The sequence below is a fragment of the Corvus hawaiiensis genome, chromosome 6 (assembly GCF_020740725.1).
Source record: "Corvus hawaiiensis isolate bCorHaw1 chromosome 6, bCorHaw1.pri.cur, whole genome shotgun sequence".
Taxonomy (NCBI): Eukaryota; Metazoa; Chordata; class Aves; order Passeriformes; family Corvidae; genus Corvus; species Corvus hawaiiensis.
Window position 1 is genome coordinate 14262659 of NC_063218.1, and position 19161 is coordinate 14281819.

The following is a 19161-nucleotide window of genomic DNA, read 5'->3' on the forward strand; positions in this document are numbered from 1 at the left end:
TTTATTAAGTCTGCAGATTGTCTGTATCAATCAGACATCAATTTGAGCAAATCCAGGAAACACTTTGGGCAAAAGCAGTGGTTAAAACTAAATACTGCCATCCATAATTTCCTGATTGAACAGTTCAGCTGTATAGACACCTGAATAAAAATTTTCAAATATTTGACAAGTTTCTTCAGTAAGAAGAATAATAATCAGTTTATAATAAGCACTTTGAGACAGAGGCAATTCTAGTTTCAGAAAACTAAAACAAGCAATAAGCAATCACATTCATAAGAGCAAGCCTCCTTTAGTTAATTCAACTCTGGACATACACATCTTTATACAAAGATGTAGGTATTCAGAACAATTAGCTGCTAGTGAAAGCTGTGATTTCAGTGAACAGTCAGAGGGGACACTAACTTTGATTCCAGCACCACTACCTTCAAAATTGTGATAAAAGACAAAAAGAAGATGAGAAATACTTGAGGTGTAAGCTTTGAGAGAAAAAGAAAGCAGACCTGTGGATCATCAAGATAGATTTTTTTAAAAAGTTATGAAGAGGACATAATCTGTTTTCTGTCTGAGTTCCTTCCTTGTACTATTTGCTGTGTCAGACCTAGAAGAGAAGAAGCCAGAGCGTACACAGGAAGCAGAAGGAATAAAACAGATATATACAGCTTCCAGCAGGAACAAAACACCATTTTATTAGTGCAGGTCATTTTACATGATTTGCGATATCCCTAATGTTGCTTAATGGCAATCTGAAATAAGACTCATACTTACTACATAAGTTTCCTTTGCAAAACGTGGATTAGTACTCCCTGGTTTAGAAAGAGTACCCACTATTTCATAGATTTCCTCATTTGAGGTAGTGGGAACCTCAACATCTGAACCATTTTCATCTTCTTCCTCTTCTTCTGGGCTTCCAAGGGTCGCACCAACAACACAGCTGGATATATACTGCAATATACAAGACACGCAATTTGTATGCAAATACCTATTGAGCCCTACACAGCTTCTCGTGATCCCGAGAAGACACCAGCACCGTATGACCAGCCCTGCTCCTGTTGTTGGTAATGCGACTCAGAAACAGCTTCCCATTGAAGGGAAAACCTTAGGGACTGCTCAGCCGCAGCTGGAATGTTTTGTCTTGTGCCCTGTGCCTCAGAGCCGAAGGTGCTGGCGAGTCCCTGGATCTCCGCTCCGCACCTGGCTCCTCTCGGGCAGGGGTTACCTCACAGGGATGTTGGTTATCGCCCTCCACAGCGATCAGCTGCTGCCTGAACTCGCCCGACCCGCTTTATCCACACCTCCTGCTCCCAGCTCTTTATTTTCCCTGCCCATTGTCTTAACGCTTTAGTTGCTCCGGTCCCTCTCCTCAGCAGCTATTTCAGCTGACGCTGCTGCCCGCCGGGTCGTGCTCCCCGGGGACCAGCCGCGGCTCCCCAGCGGGGGGCGGTGCCTGAGGCAGAAAGAAGCGACGGCCGGAGCAGCTGCGGGCCGCCCCGCGGTCACCTGGCCGATGCTGCGGCCGCAGTAAGAGTCGAGGTGGTTGAGGAAGACGCGGCGGCCCGGCGGCGCCTCCGTGGCCGCCATGGCCGCAGCCCGGGACGCGGCCCGTTGCCGCGCGACCGGCGGCGGGCGCACTTCCCCCGGCCGCCGCTGGGGGCGCGCCGCGCGGAGCGCCGCCCCGGCACGGGCTGTGCGCAGCCGGCCCGGCCGGGGACACTCTCAGTCCGGGACACTTGTGTGGCGCTGCCGAGACAAAAATAGACTTTAATTAGGTTATCAGCCGTCCTTTCCGAGAGCAGGCAGGCTCTGGAGCTGCTTAGGCGATTCACAGATTTACAGCTGCATCAGCACCACTTACTCAGGGCTCCGGACAGTGGAAACTACTGGCAGCTGAAGGAACCTCTTGAAATTCTCCCTCGTCAGTGCTGCAGAGACGCCCCGTCCATAGGGGCAGCAATGCCCCAGTGCAGGCATGGGAGAGCATTTTGGTCATCCTCAGTGACCCAGAAGTGGTGGAATGACATTGTTGTCCCACTTTTGGGTTAACGCTGCAATATAGTTGTAAGAAATAGCACAAGTTTCTTCTGTTAACCTACAAATTACGTGTTTTGAAAAGTATGCTTATAATAAGCACACAAAATGACGGTTTAAAGACCTCTAAGACAAAAACAAACAAACAAACAAAAAACCAAAAAAACCAACCCAACAAAACCAAAAACAACCCCCCCAATTTAGCAATGAAACATTACTTTGGCATTTTTCCACTTCGATTTCTAACAGCCCAAGTTCTTTACAGTCACTTTGTCATGAAAAAACAATGTTTCAGCAGATACAAGTTTGCAGTCAGTTTTCCAAATACTTGACAGCTATTTAAATTTTTTCTAAGGGCATGACTTCAGTTGTTCACTCCCCACTTACCAGTAGCTCCACCCCCCACAAGAAAACTGCAACGCACCGGTCCATTTATTTAGTTCTTTAGTCATTGAAATTGAACAAGTAAATCAGTTGTAAGGAAAAATATTCGAATATAAATTTGCTAAAGTACATTCTCCTCACAGAGGACTAACCACATGCCACAGACCTGTGTGCAAAAGAGAGCCTATGAACAATTTTTGGAGCATGGAAGCCTACCCTAGGGCAGAGGAGTAGTTTCAGAAGTTTCAACCCAAAAAGATAATAACCAAGAAATTAAGCTCTCGAAAACAGAAGCTCTAATGACAGTTGTCTTGTCATAGTTGCACACTGCTAACCCAAAGCCATTACAAAAGCTTCACTAGGCTTGTCTGATCAATATGACTAAGCCATAGCAGGTAGAAGTCAACATAGCTCTACTGAAGTCACTGGAATTCGTGAGAACCAATAAATCTCTAAATGTGGCTCCAAAAGAGCTACTACATGTACTTGTCACAAAAGCATAGAAGAATAATGGCAGGATTGTTTAAATAAAGATACACAAATACAGAATAATAGAAGAATACAAAAAGTATGAATGTCCCAGAACGTCAGTTCAACTGTACAAGCATTTCTACCCAACTCTAATTTTTAAAAAGTCTACCATTCAGTACATACTTGAAAAGATACAGCAGAACAATAGATTTATAAAGAGAGTTGTACCAATTTTTAAGTAGAAAATACAAGTTATATCTTCCAGCTTGTATTAGTCTTAGCAAATTTCATACAGCCTTTGGTTTCAAACCAATACAATGCAATTAACATTACAGTGCTTACTTTAGTATTGATTAGGAGAGGACATTGTACAATTGAGGGAGAAAATGTGAAAATTGGGAGTACCAAAGTCCTGTATTATAGAAAGTAAAGGCTGAAGCAAAAATACTCTTGCGTATATCCTGTACATCCTGTAAACACACATTCAAAATAGTAAACAGGCCTCCCAAGCCTCTCAAACAGTTGCAGTATAGCATACATATATACAACATATATAACAATTTTTAGGAAATGTGTAGTCCATCAATTCTGTGCTTAATCATTTGTGGTTCAGACAATACATTCATATATAAGCAGTTCATCTCATTTATTATTTGGAGCTTGTTGGTTGCCATAGACAAGAACAGATCAATTAACGCTGAGCCTTGTTTTTACTCAGATACTGCCACTATATAAGCAATGCTCAATTGCTGAAGAACAATCTTTCCTGCTACAAAGCTGAGAACTTTCAGATTTATGTATAGCAATTCAAGCAGAAATTCTCTGCAGAAGCTTTCCAGTTATTTTTTCAGTAACTGGGTAGAGCAAGTAGTTACCTTCTATTTTAAAAAGAAGGCATGAAAATTATCAGTAAGCACAAAGAATTACTACTTATATCTATAACATTCAGTCTCTACTCTTTTAGTTTTGAATACTAAGACTTGGAAAGGAGACCAAGGTTTTTGAACATTGTATGGAGCAACTTACATGCTCATTTACAACAAAAAGTAAAATCAAGAATTTTTTCCATTATTTATCAAAGTGGCTTTTAATAACATTGTGATATATGCAAATCCATGGTAGCAAAATGTTGTATAATATATTTGTTATAACATATAAACATTATATAATAATGTACTAATAGGAAGTAGACTTTAATGCAAGAAATGAAGCTCAAGATGTTTGTAAGGAAGAGCTCAGTGCTTCACACTAAGAATTCCTTCTGGCACTAAATCTTCCTCATTATCTGGGTAAATCGTTACTGACTTTCTTTCTTCAAAGCTTCTAGTCTTTGTAGTAGTGCATTTCCAAACACCTCTCGATATGCAGGGCTGAGAGAGTCCAACAAGGAGTAGACAGTTTCATGGTATGGAGTTTGCAGTCTGTCATCAGTCTGATCAAAATCATAAGCTACTACCTGCAACAAAGAATTGGGTGGTTAAATTTCTGTGGTGATGGATCACCTTGGCACACGTAGCACAACATTTAACTTTGCCAATCAGGGTAGTACCGGAACGTGAGAACCAAAAATACTGGATTTAAATCACAGTCTCTGCTTTCTACAATGGAGCTAACTGGTCATACAGTATTTAAGACAATTTCATATACCTTTTGTCGAAAACTCAGAATATTAGTAAAATACCTCATTATCATCTTTGAAAAGAAGACTCACATCTATGTGTCTGTACAAAAATTACAAATGGTGCAAATGTATAGATGCTGTATTACGGACTTCTTTGCGTACCTGAGAAACCCAAATACTGATGCCTGTAACAAATTGCTGATTCTATCTTCGTCATTTTGTACCTTATATAAATTCCTGATTTTTTTATTAACTTCCCTTCTTGCTTTGTTGGAAGTAACTAGTTAAAGTTCCCTTTTCTAGAAGAAAACATGTAGATCAGGCTTTCATGAAAGTACAAGAGGAGTAGGTGTGGTTGTCAGTGAAGTATTTTACTAGGCACCTTTTGAATATGCTCATCGTTCAAAACAAAGAAGTTTAAAAAATTATAAACAAATTAGTTTACCCTGAGTCCTGCTTCAGTGAGCTCCAGACAGTATCTGTTCCTTTCCCTGGTTTCCACATTGATATATGCCACATCCTCTGCACAGGGAAGGGTTTTTGACACAAACATGTTGCTGACGGCAAACAAAACATCATTTACAACAGCTTCAGCTTCTAGTCTCATATCTTTCACATCTGTTCCTTCAAAGTCTCTATAATCAGAATCCTCTTCAAACCCTGTATTATTGGGCAACTCCATAGGATTGCAATCAGTCTCCATTCTGCACATAGAAACATTTATTTTAGATTCATTATAACACTGCACTCAATAGATATTAACACCATAAAACACAAGTTATATTTTAAGCAGACATATTTAATATTGTCCAAAAGAAAAGGAAACTATGAGACCCAATGACTTCCGTAAGTCATGAAATGACAATCTAGAGAACTCAAACCCGAGATATTCAGAACAAGTCCTGAAGAAGACTACCCGAACATTTAAAAGTGGTACCAGTATCACCGAAGCTAGTTTTTCTTAGGCAAATTAACTCGCATTCTATTGTATAAGACTCTGTTATGATTCAGCAGTCATTAATTCTGCCCTTTGCTGATCCACATGCAGGAGGAAGACAAGTCATGCCTGGAAAAACTGAAATCAATAGCTGCAGAAAACAAAAACCTACTGTTGGTGAATATAAGGAAGACTTAGAAAAGTCTGTGGATTAAATGGATTATCAGAGACTTTAAGCATTAACAGCAGCTATTTGTTACAGTCACCAAAGAATAAAGCTCCTGTTCATCTTTTAGGCACAACTGCCGATACATTTCAGAGACACAGTCTGCTGGTCTTTGCGAGCAACCGGTACCAAAACGGGACAGCCCCAGCGGGGTTACCGCCACGGCTCCTGCAGTGGCACCGCGGATGCCAGCGTCGCCAGGAGGCTTCAGCTGACACCCGTGGAACCAGGCTGAGACAGCAGGGAATGCCCCTTGGGACGCTGCCCCGAGAGCTCTGGTAGCTGAGCACTGCTGCCAGGAGGAAATGGGGGCTGCCAATCACCGATCGCAACATGCGGGACATTCACTCCACGAGATCCACGGCTTACTGCCAAATCCCACCTTGGACCTACAAACAAATTTCGAAGAAGCTGAAGGCAACAGCGGAGCTGGATACCACGCTGCGCAGCCTCCCGCTCCCAGGGACCACACCCCCGCCGCGCCCCGGAGCGCACCCACCAGCGCCAGCAGGCGGCCGAGGCCCTGCCGCCCGACCCCGCCCGGCTCCGGACGCACGCACCGCACCGCACCGCACCGCACCGCACCGCACCGCACCGCACCGCACCGCTCGGCGGACAGCGCCCGCCCCGCTGCTTCCCGGGCCGCTCCCCGGAGAGGCGGCCCCGCCGCCACCAGCCGCGCGACGCCTTCCGGCCCCGCCGCCCCTTCCCGCGGCCGCTTCCGCCCCCGCCTCCTCCGCTTGGCGACGCCACTTCCCGCACGTCACGGTGCCGGTGGTCGGCGAGGGGGCGCCGGGAGGAAGGAGACGAACAGTCGCGATCGGCCCGGCCGCCCTCGCCGGCGGCGCAGAGCTGACGGGGAGGGGCTGCCCGCCCGCTGGACCCCGGCCCCTTCCCCGCGCAGCGCGGCTGCGGCGGCCCCTCCGCGCCCGCGGCCGCCGGGAAGATGGCGGCGGTGTCCGAGTGAGGATGGAGCTGCTTGTCAGCGCCTCTTCGCCCTAGGGCGGGCAGTGCCGCCCGCCGGGGCGTGAGGGGCGGCGGTGGTGTCGCCTGGCAGCGGGGAGCCCCCGCCGTAGCCCGCGCCAAGGGGCGAGGCTTGGCCTGGTGGCCCCCGCTCAGCTCCCTCGCGCCTCCGCTCTCCGCCCGCCGCCCGGCCCCAGCCCCATCCTGCCGCCCGGCCTCGCGGCCCCCGGCGTGCAGCCGCCATGCCGTGGCCTTTCTCGGAGTCTATCAAGAAGAGAGCCTGCAGGTACCTGCTGCAGAGGTACCTGGGCCACTTCTTGCAGGAGAAGCTCAGCCTGGAACAACTCAGCCTGGATCTCTACCAGGGCACTGGCTCCTTGACGCAGGTCCCTCTGGATAAGTGGGTAAGAGATGCTGGCGCTTCACCCCCTCGGCTCCTGCTGCGTCTAAGGGACCAGCTGATTCTCTGCCTCCGGCTGCCACCCACTGTATTTTCAATACCCAGCCTCCTTTATGCAAAAAGTTATAACCATAATTAGCATTTATTCCAGGGAACTGTTGTTTGATATGCCAGCACTTAAGGAAAAAAAAAATAAATCTGGACATTTGTTACAGATACGTTTTTCTAGCTACGCTTCGATTGCATAATTTTTAATTATGAGAAAGGAAACAAAAACTGAAAGAAGGCAATAGCTGCTGATATTTCAGAGAAAATGAGCTAATGTAGCCCAAACTACCAGAAATCCCTGTAGTTACTGAGGAGTATTTTTACTGACTACTAGAGATGGTGAAAACAAAGTAATCCCTGTGGTACCTATGCTTTGTCTTTGTCTTGGAGACATCTTGGTTCTTAATGATAGTATTATGCTGACCTTAGTCTGTGTAGATCTCTAAAGACTGTTCTCTAGTCTTGTAGTGGTGAAAGTACTTGTTGACAAAAAGAAAGCTGATTTTAGCTGGAGTTTGCTTAGCAGGTGGCCTGTCACGCTCCAGTCCTCACATGTATGTTTTTTTACATGTATGCGTCTATACGCAGATATGTATCTTTCCAGCCTACTGTAAAGGCAGACCTTTGGATTACCGTGTTTGTAATATTTTGTAAAGGTTCTTGGTTTAATTGCCAATGTCACTGAATTCTACCTGTCAATCGAGTGTGTGTCATGAGGAGCCTTTAGCACTGCAGTATATGTCACTGACTTCCAGCGTAGCATAGATAATGAGCTAGGTCCTTTGCTTTGTTGTTTTCCAAAACACATTTTTATTAGAGTATGTACTGGTTGGTATTAGGCCACAGAGGGTACATTTTAAAATACTTGGCAATATGTGATGTTTTCAAGTAATGCTTTTCCAGTTGTTTGTGTGAAAATATGTTTGAAAGTGGTAGGGGACGGACGCTTGCGGAAATGATCAGTGTTATCAGTGTTTGAGTGTGGACTTTGATTGTTGTTCGCTGGTTTGTTTCCTTCTTTTCTGGCTGTGTCTGCAGCTTGTTTTCTGTGGCAGGCTTGCAGTGAGGCTGCCTCGCTTTAGTGGAGTTGCTATGCCCTCTAGTGGGTATCGAGCGCTCTGCGAGTCGAAGTGATGCTATTTAAAGTGTAAAATACTTTGTAACAAAGCATTTACGGGGCGGTACTAAATGAAGTGTTCATCACGTGTGCACAGTGATTAAGTGAATATGCAGTAATGCTTCGGTGATCCTCCCCGTTTGTGGATCAGCATTTTTCTGTTCCTCTTGTAAACAATGTCACGTTTGAGGTTCTCTGCACGTGACTCGCATGTATGACAGATTGCAAAAGCAGATTTCGAGGAAGTACTACAGCTCTTTTTTCCCCCTAGTCATTGTAACCTTGTTCTCAGTGAATCACCAGGATGACTGGATTTTGTACATGGTATCCATTTTTGTGGATACTTCTCTTCATCTCAGCACTGTAGATATTTTAGCTAACGTTGTGTGTTTCTAGATTGTAGAGATATGTAGGAATTCCTGGGGCTGTTAATGTAATGCCTTTGCCTTTTGGGGCCTGGGCTGTTTAGAAGAATCAAAATGTAATGCATGGTGTTTGTAGTTGAATTTTAGTATACATTAAATACTACTTTTATGGACTGTTGGTCAATAATGTGGAAATAAGTCCTGATGTGAAGGCTATGCTCCAGTTTTAAAATTTCACTTGGAGTGCTCTAATTACTTCCTTCTAGGAACAGCTGGCATGGGCATATGAAGCAATTTAGCTCAAGAGTACTTCAATTTTTTTACTTTTAGATAGTAAATTTCTATTTCAAAATAATAAGCAGTGTACTAAAATACACTTATTTTTATCACCATGCACATGGGTAGCAAAAAGACATCCGAGTCAGATTTATTCAAAATATGGTAGCTAGCTTACTTTCTGCTATAGCAAATTACTTTGTAAATTTGTTCAAGTAATTTAAATGAACCTGTGGTATTTTAAAATACAGTTTTCATCTCTAATAATTATTTTTGCCCTATCTTATGCTATTGCCACATGTATAATTCTTAAATATAAATTCAAATATGTTTGAGCTTTTATATTATTTATTTTATAAAATTTTAATTTCCCAATAGGGCTGTTCAGTTTCTGTTTCTTTAAAGTTGATGTCTTTTCCTGCTGCTTGAGTGGACTTTGGAACAGAAACTAGAAAAGCTGAACGTGCAAGGCAAACAAAATGCTAAAAGCAAAGTTATTAAGAGCATAAGGAGAGCAACAAGTTAATACGATGGGAAAGTTGGTCCTGGACACATAAGAATTAAAAATGTAATTTTCTGAAAACTTATTTTCTTTAATTTTTTCTGTATAATTGGAACAACATTTTAAATACAATTAAAATGGAAAACAACTTTTAAATCCTTATTTTTTTCAAAAGTTGTGATGTCGAACTTACGCATTTTCTCAGGTAAAGTCAATGGCCTTGTTCAACTCAGGAAGGTCAAAACCACACTTTTTCTTGCCAGTTGAAGATTCTGTCCTATGTCCTATTATTACAACCCCAGTCTTTAGTAAGGTCCTGTTTATATTGGAAAGTCGCACTTAATGAATTCGGTATGTGAATAGGATTGGGATTTGTTTTATTAAAGCCTGGGTACTTCTTGTCTAAGAACTTCAGTTTTAACTGCATTTTTAAATCAAAGCACAGGCAGGAACTCCCATTTTTTAGCATAAATGTGAAGAATATGTTTCATCCATATGGTTGTAATGAAACCTATATAGAGAAACAAGGGAGTCTTCTAAGGATTGTGGAAAACTTGAAAATTCTAAGTTACTACATTAGAACTGGTCTGATACTTTGGGCAACTTGATGGTAGCAGTGTTAATAGTGCCACTATAAAAGACATGATTTAGAAAAGGCAAATATATTACACAGCAAGAGAGGATTGTTTGGGTCCATTGTTCCACTGTCACAGAGAAATCATTACACTGAAATTACATGCTATGAAATACTCCTATCACAGAAACCAAGTACTTTTTGTGCTTTTACTGTCAGCCTGCTTACAGTTTTCTTCAAGTACTGCCAAAGAAAGAACAGATTAACTTTTGTTAGTACTGTAGTATTTATCAGAGTAAGTTAGCAGACTTTTTTTTTTGTATAATGCAGAAATACAGATTATGCAGCTACCACAGAGCAATCTGTGTTATTCTGAAAGCTATTTTTGCTTTGGATGGCATTACACTGCAATGGAATTGAAATACTTGAAAGTGTCTTATTTTTTTTTTTGTTGGAGTGTAATTAATTTTCTAGTAGCCTCAAAGAGTTTTATTTGTTAGATGCAAAATTATGAATGTGATTTTAAAAAACATTGTGATTTTTAATTTTAATTTTATTGTCTTCTAGTGTCTTAATGAGATCCTGGAGTCTGCTGATGCACCTCTGGAAGTCACAGATGGATTTATCCAATCAATTTCTTTATCTGTCCCGTGGGGGTCATTGCTGCAGGATAACTGTGCATTAGAAGTAAAAGGATTAGAGATGGTCTTCAGGCCAAGGCCAAGGCTTGGTAGGCTTATTTTTTTTTTTTTAAAAAAGAAGATTCTTTACAGTTTTTCAGAGTCAAAAGTCTACCCTCGCTTTAGTCCATTCTTAGCCTTATTTAAAATGTCATTTAGTTTCCATACCTTAATGATTGAGAATTAATAAAGAAACTCTCAGGTGTGCGTCAGTTGGTTGTCAACTCAATTAGTTGTTGCTCTGTTAAATAACTTAAAATGCTTATAATGTTCCTACTGTTGTGTGTCTTCCAAGCTGTTTAAGAACTATAGATATGGAAGTGTGGGAAGGAGTTTTTGCAGCTGGTGTTTTTGGGTGTTGTTTGCGCAGTGCTGTGAGGCAGCGTTGGTAGTTGGCTGTTGGGTGGCAGCAGGACAACACCATAGTGTAGGACTGGGAGGGGGGTTATGGAGCTTCTGGCTTTCTTTGACTACTTTAGGCTAAAAGATACCTCTTCTTGTATATTTAGAGAACAACAAATGCAGTTTAATTGCTATCACAGTCTGAAATAATGACTGAAATACTACCTTCTATTGTAATGCTGAGAGGATTGTCTGAGTTGTTCTAGCTTGTCTGTATCCAGATGTTTGTTACTGATCTAGTTTAGATTGCTCTTGTGATAAACTTTTACTGGTCATCAAACTTCCATAAATTCTGTTTAACACATAGTGCATTTTTAGTTGTGAAAATTGTTTGAATGTCTGAAGGATTTTAGTTTGGTTTCCTTCTTGTAGCATAGAGAAAATAGAAGAAAATGTTTTTTTAAACAAATAAGGAAGAAAAAAATGCATAAAACCTATTTCTTGTCTTTTGCAAGTTACCTTAAATGACTTATTTGCTTACATGTACTCTACACTTCATCCTTAGTTGTTTAACTGGAATTAAGTTTTGAGCTATGTTACTTTCTGATGTAAGATTATTGCTTTTGAAGGAATGGTAGTATTAGGAAGAAACTATTATTGCTTCACTTGCATCCAATTAGTTCTCTTTGACGCACAGTGCTTTATAATAGAGCAAACAGTGTAGAAAAAACCCCACGGTGCTGGTTTTATCACACATCTATAGCCACATGGATGTTTCCAGACCTGAATGCTTAACTGAAATGTTTTGCCTATTTAACACGTTTGTATTTGTAGTTTTATTTTTGTCTGCCTATACTAGAGTATGCTAGTTGCATTTGATTAACTTTTCTAATCCATAGTTTAATAGTATTTGCTCAGAATGGCCTTGGCATTAACTGATAGGAATGCACTGTCAATTAAGTTAATCTGGCTGATGAAAAACTTGTTCAGCTTAGCACCTGCTGTGGTCTTGGATTTTATTATATTTTACTTACTATGTCAGGTCTGTGTTAGGCTTTTAAAACACATTTTAATATGCTAAGACAACATCTTTAACCTTGCTTAGTGTTTCTCCATGTAGGATATGTTTCAAGAGGAATACGAAACCTTGAAATAATTCTTAAAAATAGGACTTACTTCATTTTGCCAATTATGCCTTCAAAAACATACCAATATAGTAAAAGAACTCCAGAAATTATTTAATTGCTTAAATTACTTAAACCACTGCTGAAAATTGATTACACTGTTGATTACCTGATTTCATCTTGTTTATACTGAGTTTTCAAATACCAAAATCTTACCAATGCCGTCTAAATAGATTACATTAATTTAAATTAGTAAAGTCTATAATGAGAGATTGTAACTAAATTTGTTTTTAAGTATGACTTCTTACTAAGCTGTTGAAACTCTTTTCTGGGTGTGCCAAATGTATTGCTCTGTTTTGTCTTTATAGTTTCATAATGTTCATAGTTTAGTTTATTAAGACTTATTTTACTCCACAGCATCTGGTTCTGAGCCCATGTATTGGTCAAGTTTTATGACCAGTAGTATGCAGCTTGCAAAAGAGTGTCTTAACCAAAAATTGACAGATGAACAAGGAGAAGGGTCCCAGCCTTTTGAAGGACTTGAGAAGTTTGCAGAAACTATTGAAACAGGTATGAATCAATTATTGAGATCTGAATTAATGTCTGAGATTTAATTGGTTTATGTTGTGTCTCAGTTTTACAAAATGACATCTCAATTTCCATAGCTTACCTGACAAATTTTCACTTGTTAGCATTGCTTGTAAAATCTAAAGAGGAAGGCAGGACAGTTGATTTTGCTTTTGAAGTGGGGAAAAAAGCCCCATTTACCTACTGAAATATTTGTATACTTCCCTCAGTGGACAGATTGAACTCTGTTTCAGGGCAAGTTGGTGTTTGTTTCCACCAAAATAAATCCAGCTAAATCTGTGCCTGAAGGATTGATGACATATCTTAGTTTTGGAGATGGCAGTGTAATTAATCAATTGCTAATAGTGATGCTGTTGAAGGAGAAATGGAGAATGTTTTTTCAGCTGTTTTTATCCAAAGCTGACCTGTTATGTTTTATGCATCTCCATAATCACACCATGTTGATAGAAGTACTTCAAAAACTGGTTTTTGTAGGAGGTGGTTTTTCTAAGTGAAAGAAACTAAGGGCTTATGACCACATTATGCGGTGGAAAACCTAGTGCAGAAATGTCTGAGCTGAGGGAAATACTTAAAATCCCATCTCGAGATGGAATCACTCAGTCCAGGCAGTGTTCTGCTGCAGCAATGTTTAATAGTTCAGACATGGTGCACAATGAAGGTGTTACTTTCTTTGAGGATCATCCACACTGAGCTACAGAAAAACATGGTTTGAGCTGTCACTTGCTCAAATATCTGAGCCTTAAAGAGCAGTTGTATGCTATGGATGTACATACTGGTCATTTAACAGGTGTTTGTATTGTCTTTTGAAGCCTTGTTACCTTATTAAACTCAATTGATTCTTTTCACTGAAATAAATATTGAGAACTTAAACAAAATCAAAGACTCTTTAATATGGTTACAAAAGTAATTGTTTAGTAACTTGACTTAATTGCCTACACTGTATTTTTTTGTTTTCTCTTTGAAGTTCTAAGAAGAGTGAAAGTTACCTTTTTAGATACTGTGTTGCGAATAGAACATGTGCCGGAAAACTCTAAAAGTGGAACAGCGCTTGAAATCAGAGTTGAAAGGTAAACATTTTTTTTAAAATCTGTGGATGGTTTTTTTTCCTAAGGCACTTTTTGCCACTTCCTGTAAAGTACATTATACTCATGCACACATGTTCTTAGTATACAGTTAGACACTAGCTCTTGAGCATCTCTTTTATAATGCCAGTGAGCATCTTCCTCACTCAGATTCCACTTAACATGTTTATACTAAAGATATTTAAGCATTAAATTGGAAGAGTTGTGGTTTTTCCCACAAAAATGTTTTCATCAACTTCTACAGTTAATGAATAGCATTTCTCAGATGTTCAACACCCAGTGTATATTGTTGGCCAATCAGGCCATCTCTTCAATTTAGAAAAGGGACCTGACCCTTTCGAGTAATACACTTTAAATGTTTTCAGAAAAAAAGGTACAGTCCTGGAAAAAAAAAACCCAACAAAACTCTGAAAGATTTTAGGTCTTAAGTGGACTTTTAAAAGAGCCCGTGTGAATTCTGTAATTACTTTGAACATGAATACTGTACATGTTCTTAATGTAGATTATTCTCAACCTGTGGGAGACTGTAATCATACTTTCTTGGAAAGTATTGAGATCAGTATAGAATAAAATTGATGCTTACTGAGAATTGCTAATGAAATATATTTGGTTTTAAACATTTATGAGCTTCAGGTTGTTGTATTCTCTGAAGTATGTTCACACAGGTAGCATGTTTTCCTGTGGTGTCCCATAGAAAAGTTAAGATTTCCACCAATTCCCACAGAGTGGTGGGTTCTCCTTTCATGACAGTGAGCAGCACTGTAACTAGTACGAAGAGAGAGACCATGTACAAACTTAAAGGCTAAAAGGCACAAGAGAAGTAACAATTTGCATGCACCCACTGTGTTTATTTCCTTTCTTTTGTCTCCCAGAACTATGTACTGTGATGAAACTGCAGATGAGTGCTCCGGAATTAATGTACATCAGCCCACAGCTTTTGCTCACAAATTACTGCAGCTCTCAGGTGTCTCTTTCTTTTGGGATGAGTTTCCTGCATCAGCAAAGTCCTCCCCAGTGTGTTCAGCTACACAGCTGGTAAAAATAAATACATTATATAAGGATGTAAATTGATGAAAGAATATATTGTTACACTAATATATAAGATTAATTCTGAAGGGTACAGGAGTTGAACTTGTACTTGAATCTGTGTTTGGTAAGTTTTATAATCAGTTCCTGTTGATTTTGAGGAGAGGCAAGGAAGTGGACTTTAGGACTGAGTAGGAGTTAGGATGTATTGTACTGGTTGCAACTTTAGGAACTAGAAATTTAAGAACCCTGCAATTCACTGTTCTGTGGAAACTTGCTCTTCTTTTTCCAAAAGCCTAATGCTTCTCGTTCTATGTGCTTTGTTTCTTCACAATTATCAATACATGTTTTTAATGTCATTGTCAAATTTTTAGTTTGTAAAATGATTATTTGTGTAATAGGCTTATTTGAAATGCTTGTGTTTTGCTTTTTTTTCTTAAGAAATGGGATTCATTCTTATTCCTTTATCTGTAACTTTTTAAGGCAACTGAACCAAAGCTTTCACCTAGCTGGAATCCAAAAATCATTTATGAACCCCATCCACAACTAACAAGAAGCTTGCCAGAAATTACTCCTTCTGACCCTGTACAGATCTGTAAGCTGATTGGTAGAATGGAGTTAAGCCTAACATTAAAGCAAAATGAAGTCCTTCCTGGAGCTAAGGTTAGTCATGCTTTCCTGGTCTTTAACTAAATGAGTAGTTCTGTAGGATTTTTTTCTTCTATTACATATGAAAAAGGTGTAGGATTCTCAAGGGAGCAGAATCACTTTAGTCATTACGTAGATTCTTTACATTCTAAACAAATAAGAATGTCTAAAAAGACATCTTCACGGTAGCCAGGTGAGTCAGGGCACACTGAAATCTGTTAAATGAGAATTTCTGTATGTTAGAGAGAGACTGAATTTAAGTGTTCAAAAAACAAGTAGATGTGACACTTTGATATGGTTTAGTAGACATGGTGGTTTTCAGTTGAAGGTTGGTCTTGATGGTCTTAGAAGTCTTTTCCAACCTTAATGACTCTCTGATTCTGTTCTGTGAATTTATGTATTGGTATTACTTCTGAGAAAGTTACTCTATTTTCATGAATCTCTTGCTACTATTCTTTTTTTTTTTTTTTTTTTTCTTGTAGAACTATGACTGATTTGCCCACATAAGTATGGAATGTTTAACTGGTGGTTGCTTAAAATCACTTTGGTTTTAAAAGGGTATAACTTTCTACAACAATACAAGTAAATTGTAAATTATTGATTAGACTGCAGCATTATAAAACACAAACATTTCCACTTCTAAATTTTTATGTTGAAATCTATAGTAAATCAAATAAAAATGCCATATTTAAATGCTACTAGTAAAATTAATATTTTATTTGACTTTTACATAAAGATACAGGAAGCAAAGCAGTTGAAAATAAAGCCCTATTTTTTCTAAAGAAGTGAGTATATAGGTAAAGTTGTGTAATATATTCCCTTTCTCTCCACTTTTTAAATTGGCTGTTGACCTGTCTTGTATAGTGTACCATATTTTATGGAAAGCATAAAGTTTTTACTGCAGTAGAGAAGAGGTTTTTTTTACATCCAGCAATTTCTAGTCAATCTTTAACTGTTCTTGTTTATTCAGTTGAGTCCTTGAAAAGTAAAATAATATTTTTCTTCGTGTGAAATAGAGAAATGCTGCCAATTTCAAAAGTATAAATATACTAAACAGAAGACCTTTATAGTTTTAAGGTCTATTTCAGAAGGTGCTTACTTGAATATCTCATAATTAGTAAGTAAAACTATGTTTTTTATTGCTTTGGTAATTATTAAAGGAAAAAAAAAACAATTAGCAGATTAATAGAATTCTTGATTTTTTCTATTATGAGATCGTGTATTTATTTTAAGCTAATAGTCAATGACACATCTGCATCTATCCTGCCAAACTACCAGTTGGAAGAAACAGAAAATTAAGTTTCTAGCTGTTTTATAGAAGATGAAGATACTGATGGAATGACTGTATTCTTTCCAGCATAAAAATCTATTATCCAAATAATTGATTCATCCAAATAATTGATTCAAGTCATGTAAAGAAAAGTTCCTTGAGTGTTCTTGACAGTGTTCTTTCCTTTTCTTTTTAGTTGGATATAGATGGACAAGTAGATTCTATACATCTGTTTCTGTCGCCAAGGCAGGTTCATCTTCTATTGGACATGGTAGCAGCTATTGCTGGACCAGGCAAGTGAGCATTCTGTAGAAGTTAAATATGTATTAAAAGAAACAAAAAAATAATCTTTGCAAGATAAACAAGTTTCCTCAGTTGAAAAAAAATTGTGGTGGTACATTACTATGAGTTTTTATCTGATATCAATAAAATGTTCTGTAGCTGCTGTGAGTTAGGACTGTGATCAATTTATTGTCTTCAGTGGCAAATTGTACATCTAGCAATAAAAACCCCAACAAATAAGGCTTGACACATGACTGTATAATAGTACAAGAAATGAGGAAATTGTAGGTTGTCACTGTTGCGCACAGGGACGGCAAAAAACGACATGACTCCAGGTCAGAGAAATATGGTCAAAGCCGACCCTTTAATGCCAAAACCCATCTTTTTATAGCATGGATCTCAAAAGAGAAATTACATTATTGGGTGCTTGACCCTACACCTCCCAGAGTGATTGGCTGAAAGCTACAACACCTATTTCAAAATATTTTCTAAGATAAAACAAGACCTTGCCAGGTGCAAGATAAAGAGTTAGTTTACAGAACGGTCTTTCACTGTTTCTCAGCTAAAGCATGAGAAAGGAAAAACTTCACAAATGCTTCAGCAGCTGGAAAATTCCTCTGCTCCTGCTTTTTAGCATCCACACTAGGTGAAGAAAATTAGGAGACCAAACCAATTCTGGTTCTTGTAGCTTCTGTTTCACAAGAGGAACTTAGGTTCTCTGTCCTATGTTTTAGTGACAGGCACAGAAAATATAGAACAGACAGTAGATGAGTTTGTTGGTCTGTATTTGTGAAGATTTAAGAGCAGTGTTTCAACTACTGCAGTAGAAGTATGAGAGTATTTTGGTTTGTTCCCCTCATCTATTTTATGTAACGACACTTGCTAGGGTAGCTAATCTTTTTGAAAGATTTGTCATATCCTGGGTAGGTGCTTAATATTCTTGTAGTACTGATATACTTGTTTTATTGGACATGTTAATTGTTTTTGGACAATTGGAGGAGCATTACATACAGTTTCCCATGTGTGTCATCTTCAAACCTGAAATTTTAATAATTCCTTAATAGTAGAACCTTTAAGAGGCCTTAGTCCCTAATCCTGACTGAGAAATGTATGCATAATATAAGCCAACACACTGCATATATAACCTTGAAATATTTTCATTAGATGTGAAGTTAATGAAGTTAGGGAGAAAATAATCTGTTCTGAACAAGTAAAACCTTCAAACCAACAAAATGCACAAATATACACATCTGATATATAACAGATGTATATATAAATACGGATGATATATATACAAAAAGGATTCATTTTCAGATTAATTTTTGAATTTTTTTAGGGATACTGTTAAGGAAATTACAGTAGGATTTCTGTCCTTTTTTTGAATCTAGAGAGTCTAAGCAGGATAGAATTGTCAAATAAAGATAGGAAGAACCGGCCAATGCAACAGGAGGATGAGTATCGGATTCAGATGGAGTTGAAACGTTATTTAAGAAAAGAGTCTTTATCTGCAGGAGCATCATCTGAACAAAGCTTCTATGAGACAGAGAGTGCCAGAACGCCTTCTAGTCGTGGCAAGTATAAAAGATGATGCAAAATAGCAAATAACCTGTTGTTAAGATTGTTTAAATTGATTGTTCATCTTTTAATCTTACCAATTTATGTATTAAAATAACTTTGACATAATGTAACAATATGCCATTAATTGTAAAGTTCAGTAAAAAATTAGCAACTAGTTTAGGTATCAGGGTAGACTTGATTCAGTATTTCATTAAAACTGTTCAGTTAATGATAATGTGCAACATGCTAAAAAAACCACAGTGTAACATCTTTTCAAATGCGTGGTTGAGGAAATTACATTTAGAATAATACTTGTGTTTGTCTGATTTTATGTGAATACTTTTTTGCTAGCTATTTTTAATGTGAAATACTTTGATTTGTCAAAATCAAATGAGAATGTGTGAATTTATAGAAATGATACCAACTTGAATATGAAAATGAGATATTTAACTGATATAATATTAGTGAGTTTTTTGCCTTTTGATTTTTATTTAAATCTCTTCATAGACAGTACTAGTCTCATGTCAAGAAAACTTGGAACTTCTGTAAATGATGTATTTAGCTGGTTATTCTGTCTAGCAGTTAGATTTCTGGACTTAGGAATTCATTTCTGTTAGAAGTAAAGTTATTTTTTTAATTAGAAAATAACTCTT

The 19161-nt window shown here is 38.8% G+C and overlaps 3 protein-coding genes across 9 annotated transcripts in view; 1 reads left to right on the plus strand and 2 right to left on the minus strand.

Annotated features, from left to right (window-relative positions):
• AK7 (adenylate kinase 7) overlaps window positions 1–1602 on the minus strand; it is a 29015-nt gene extending 27413 nt beyond the window's left edge. Inside the window, exons 1-2 of the mRNA XM_048308328.1 lie at window positions 1498–1602; window positions 766–942 (exon numbers count right to left, since the gene is read on the minus strand). Coding sequence (XP_048164285.1) covers window positions 766–942; window positions 1498–1578 — 258 coding nt within the window. The 5' untranslated portion in view covers window positions 1579–1602. The remainder of the gene's footprint in view (window positions 1–765; window positions 943–1497) is intronic.
• An 850-nt stretch (window positions 1603–2452) lies between these two features.
• Window positions 2453–7021, minus strand: LOC125326964 (GSK3B interacting protein). 6 transcript variants are annotated; one of them, XM_048305707.1, is made up of 3 exons: window positions 6933–7021; window positions 4947–5205; window positions 2453–4336 (listed from the first exon to the last, which is right to left on the minus strand). In XM_048305707.1, exons 2-3 carry the CDS (start codon window positions 5202–5204, stop codon window positions 4178–4180), a joined length of 417 nt encoding a protein of 138 aa, XP_048161664.1. In that variant the 5' UTR covers window position 5205; window positions 6933–7021; the 3' UTR covers window positions 2453–4177. The 6 variants fall into 6 exon arrangements, with proteins under 6 accessions (XP_048161664.1, XP_048161661.1, XP_048161663.1 ...); XM_048305704.1 differs by having other exon boundaries at window positions 6918–7010; XM_048305706.1 differs by lacking the exon at window positions 6933–7021 and adding an exon at window positions 6270–6352.
• Window positions 6662–19161, plus strand: part of ATG2B (autophagy related 2B) — a 46944-nt gene continuing 34444 nt past the window's right edge. The window contains exons 1-8 of one of the 2 annotated variants that reach the window (XM_048305701.1): window positions 6662–7031; window positions 10477–10639; window positions 12473–12625; window positions 13608–13710; window positions 14598–14760; window positions 15235–15414; window positions 16866–16962; window positions 18340–18522. In XM_048305701.1, coding sequence (XP_048161658.1) covers window positions 6870–7031; window positions 10477–10639; window positions 12473–12625; window positions 13608–13710; window positions 14598–14760; window positions 15235–15414; window positions 16866–16962; window positions 18340–18522 — 1204 coding nt within the window. In that variant the 5' untranslated portion in view covers window positions 6662–6869. The remainder of the gene's footprint in view (window positions 7032–10476; window positions 10640–12472; window positions 12626–13607; window positions 13711–14597; window positions 14761–15234; window positions 15415–16865; window positions 16963–18339; window positions 18523–19161) is intronic. The other variant, XM_048305700.1, reaches the window with a different exon arrangement.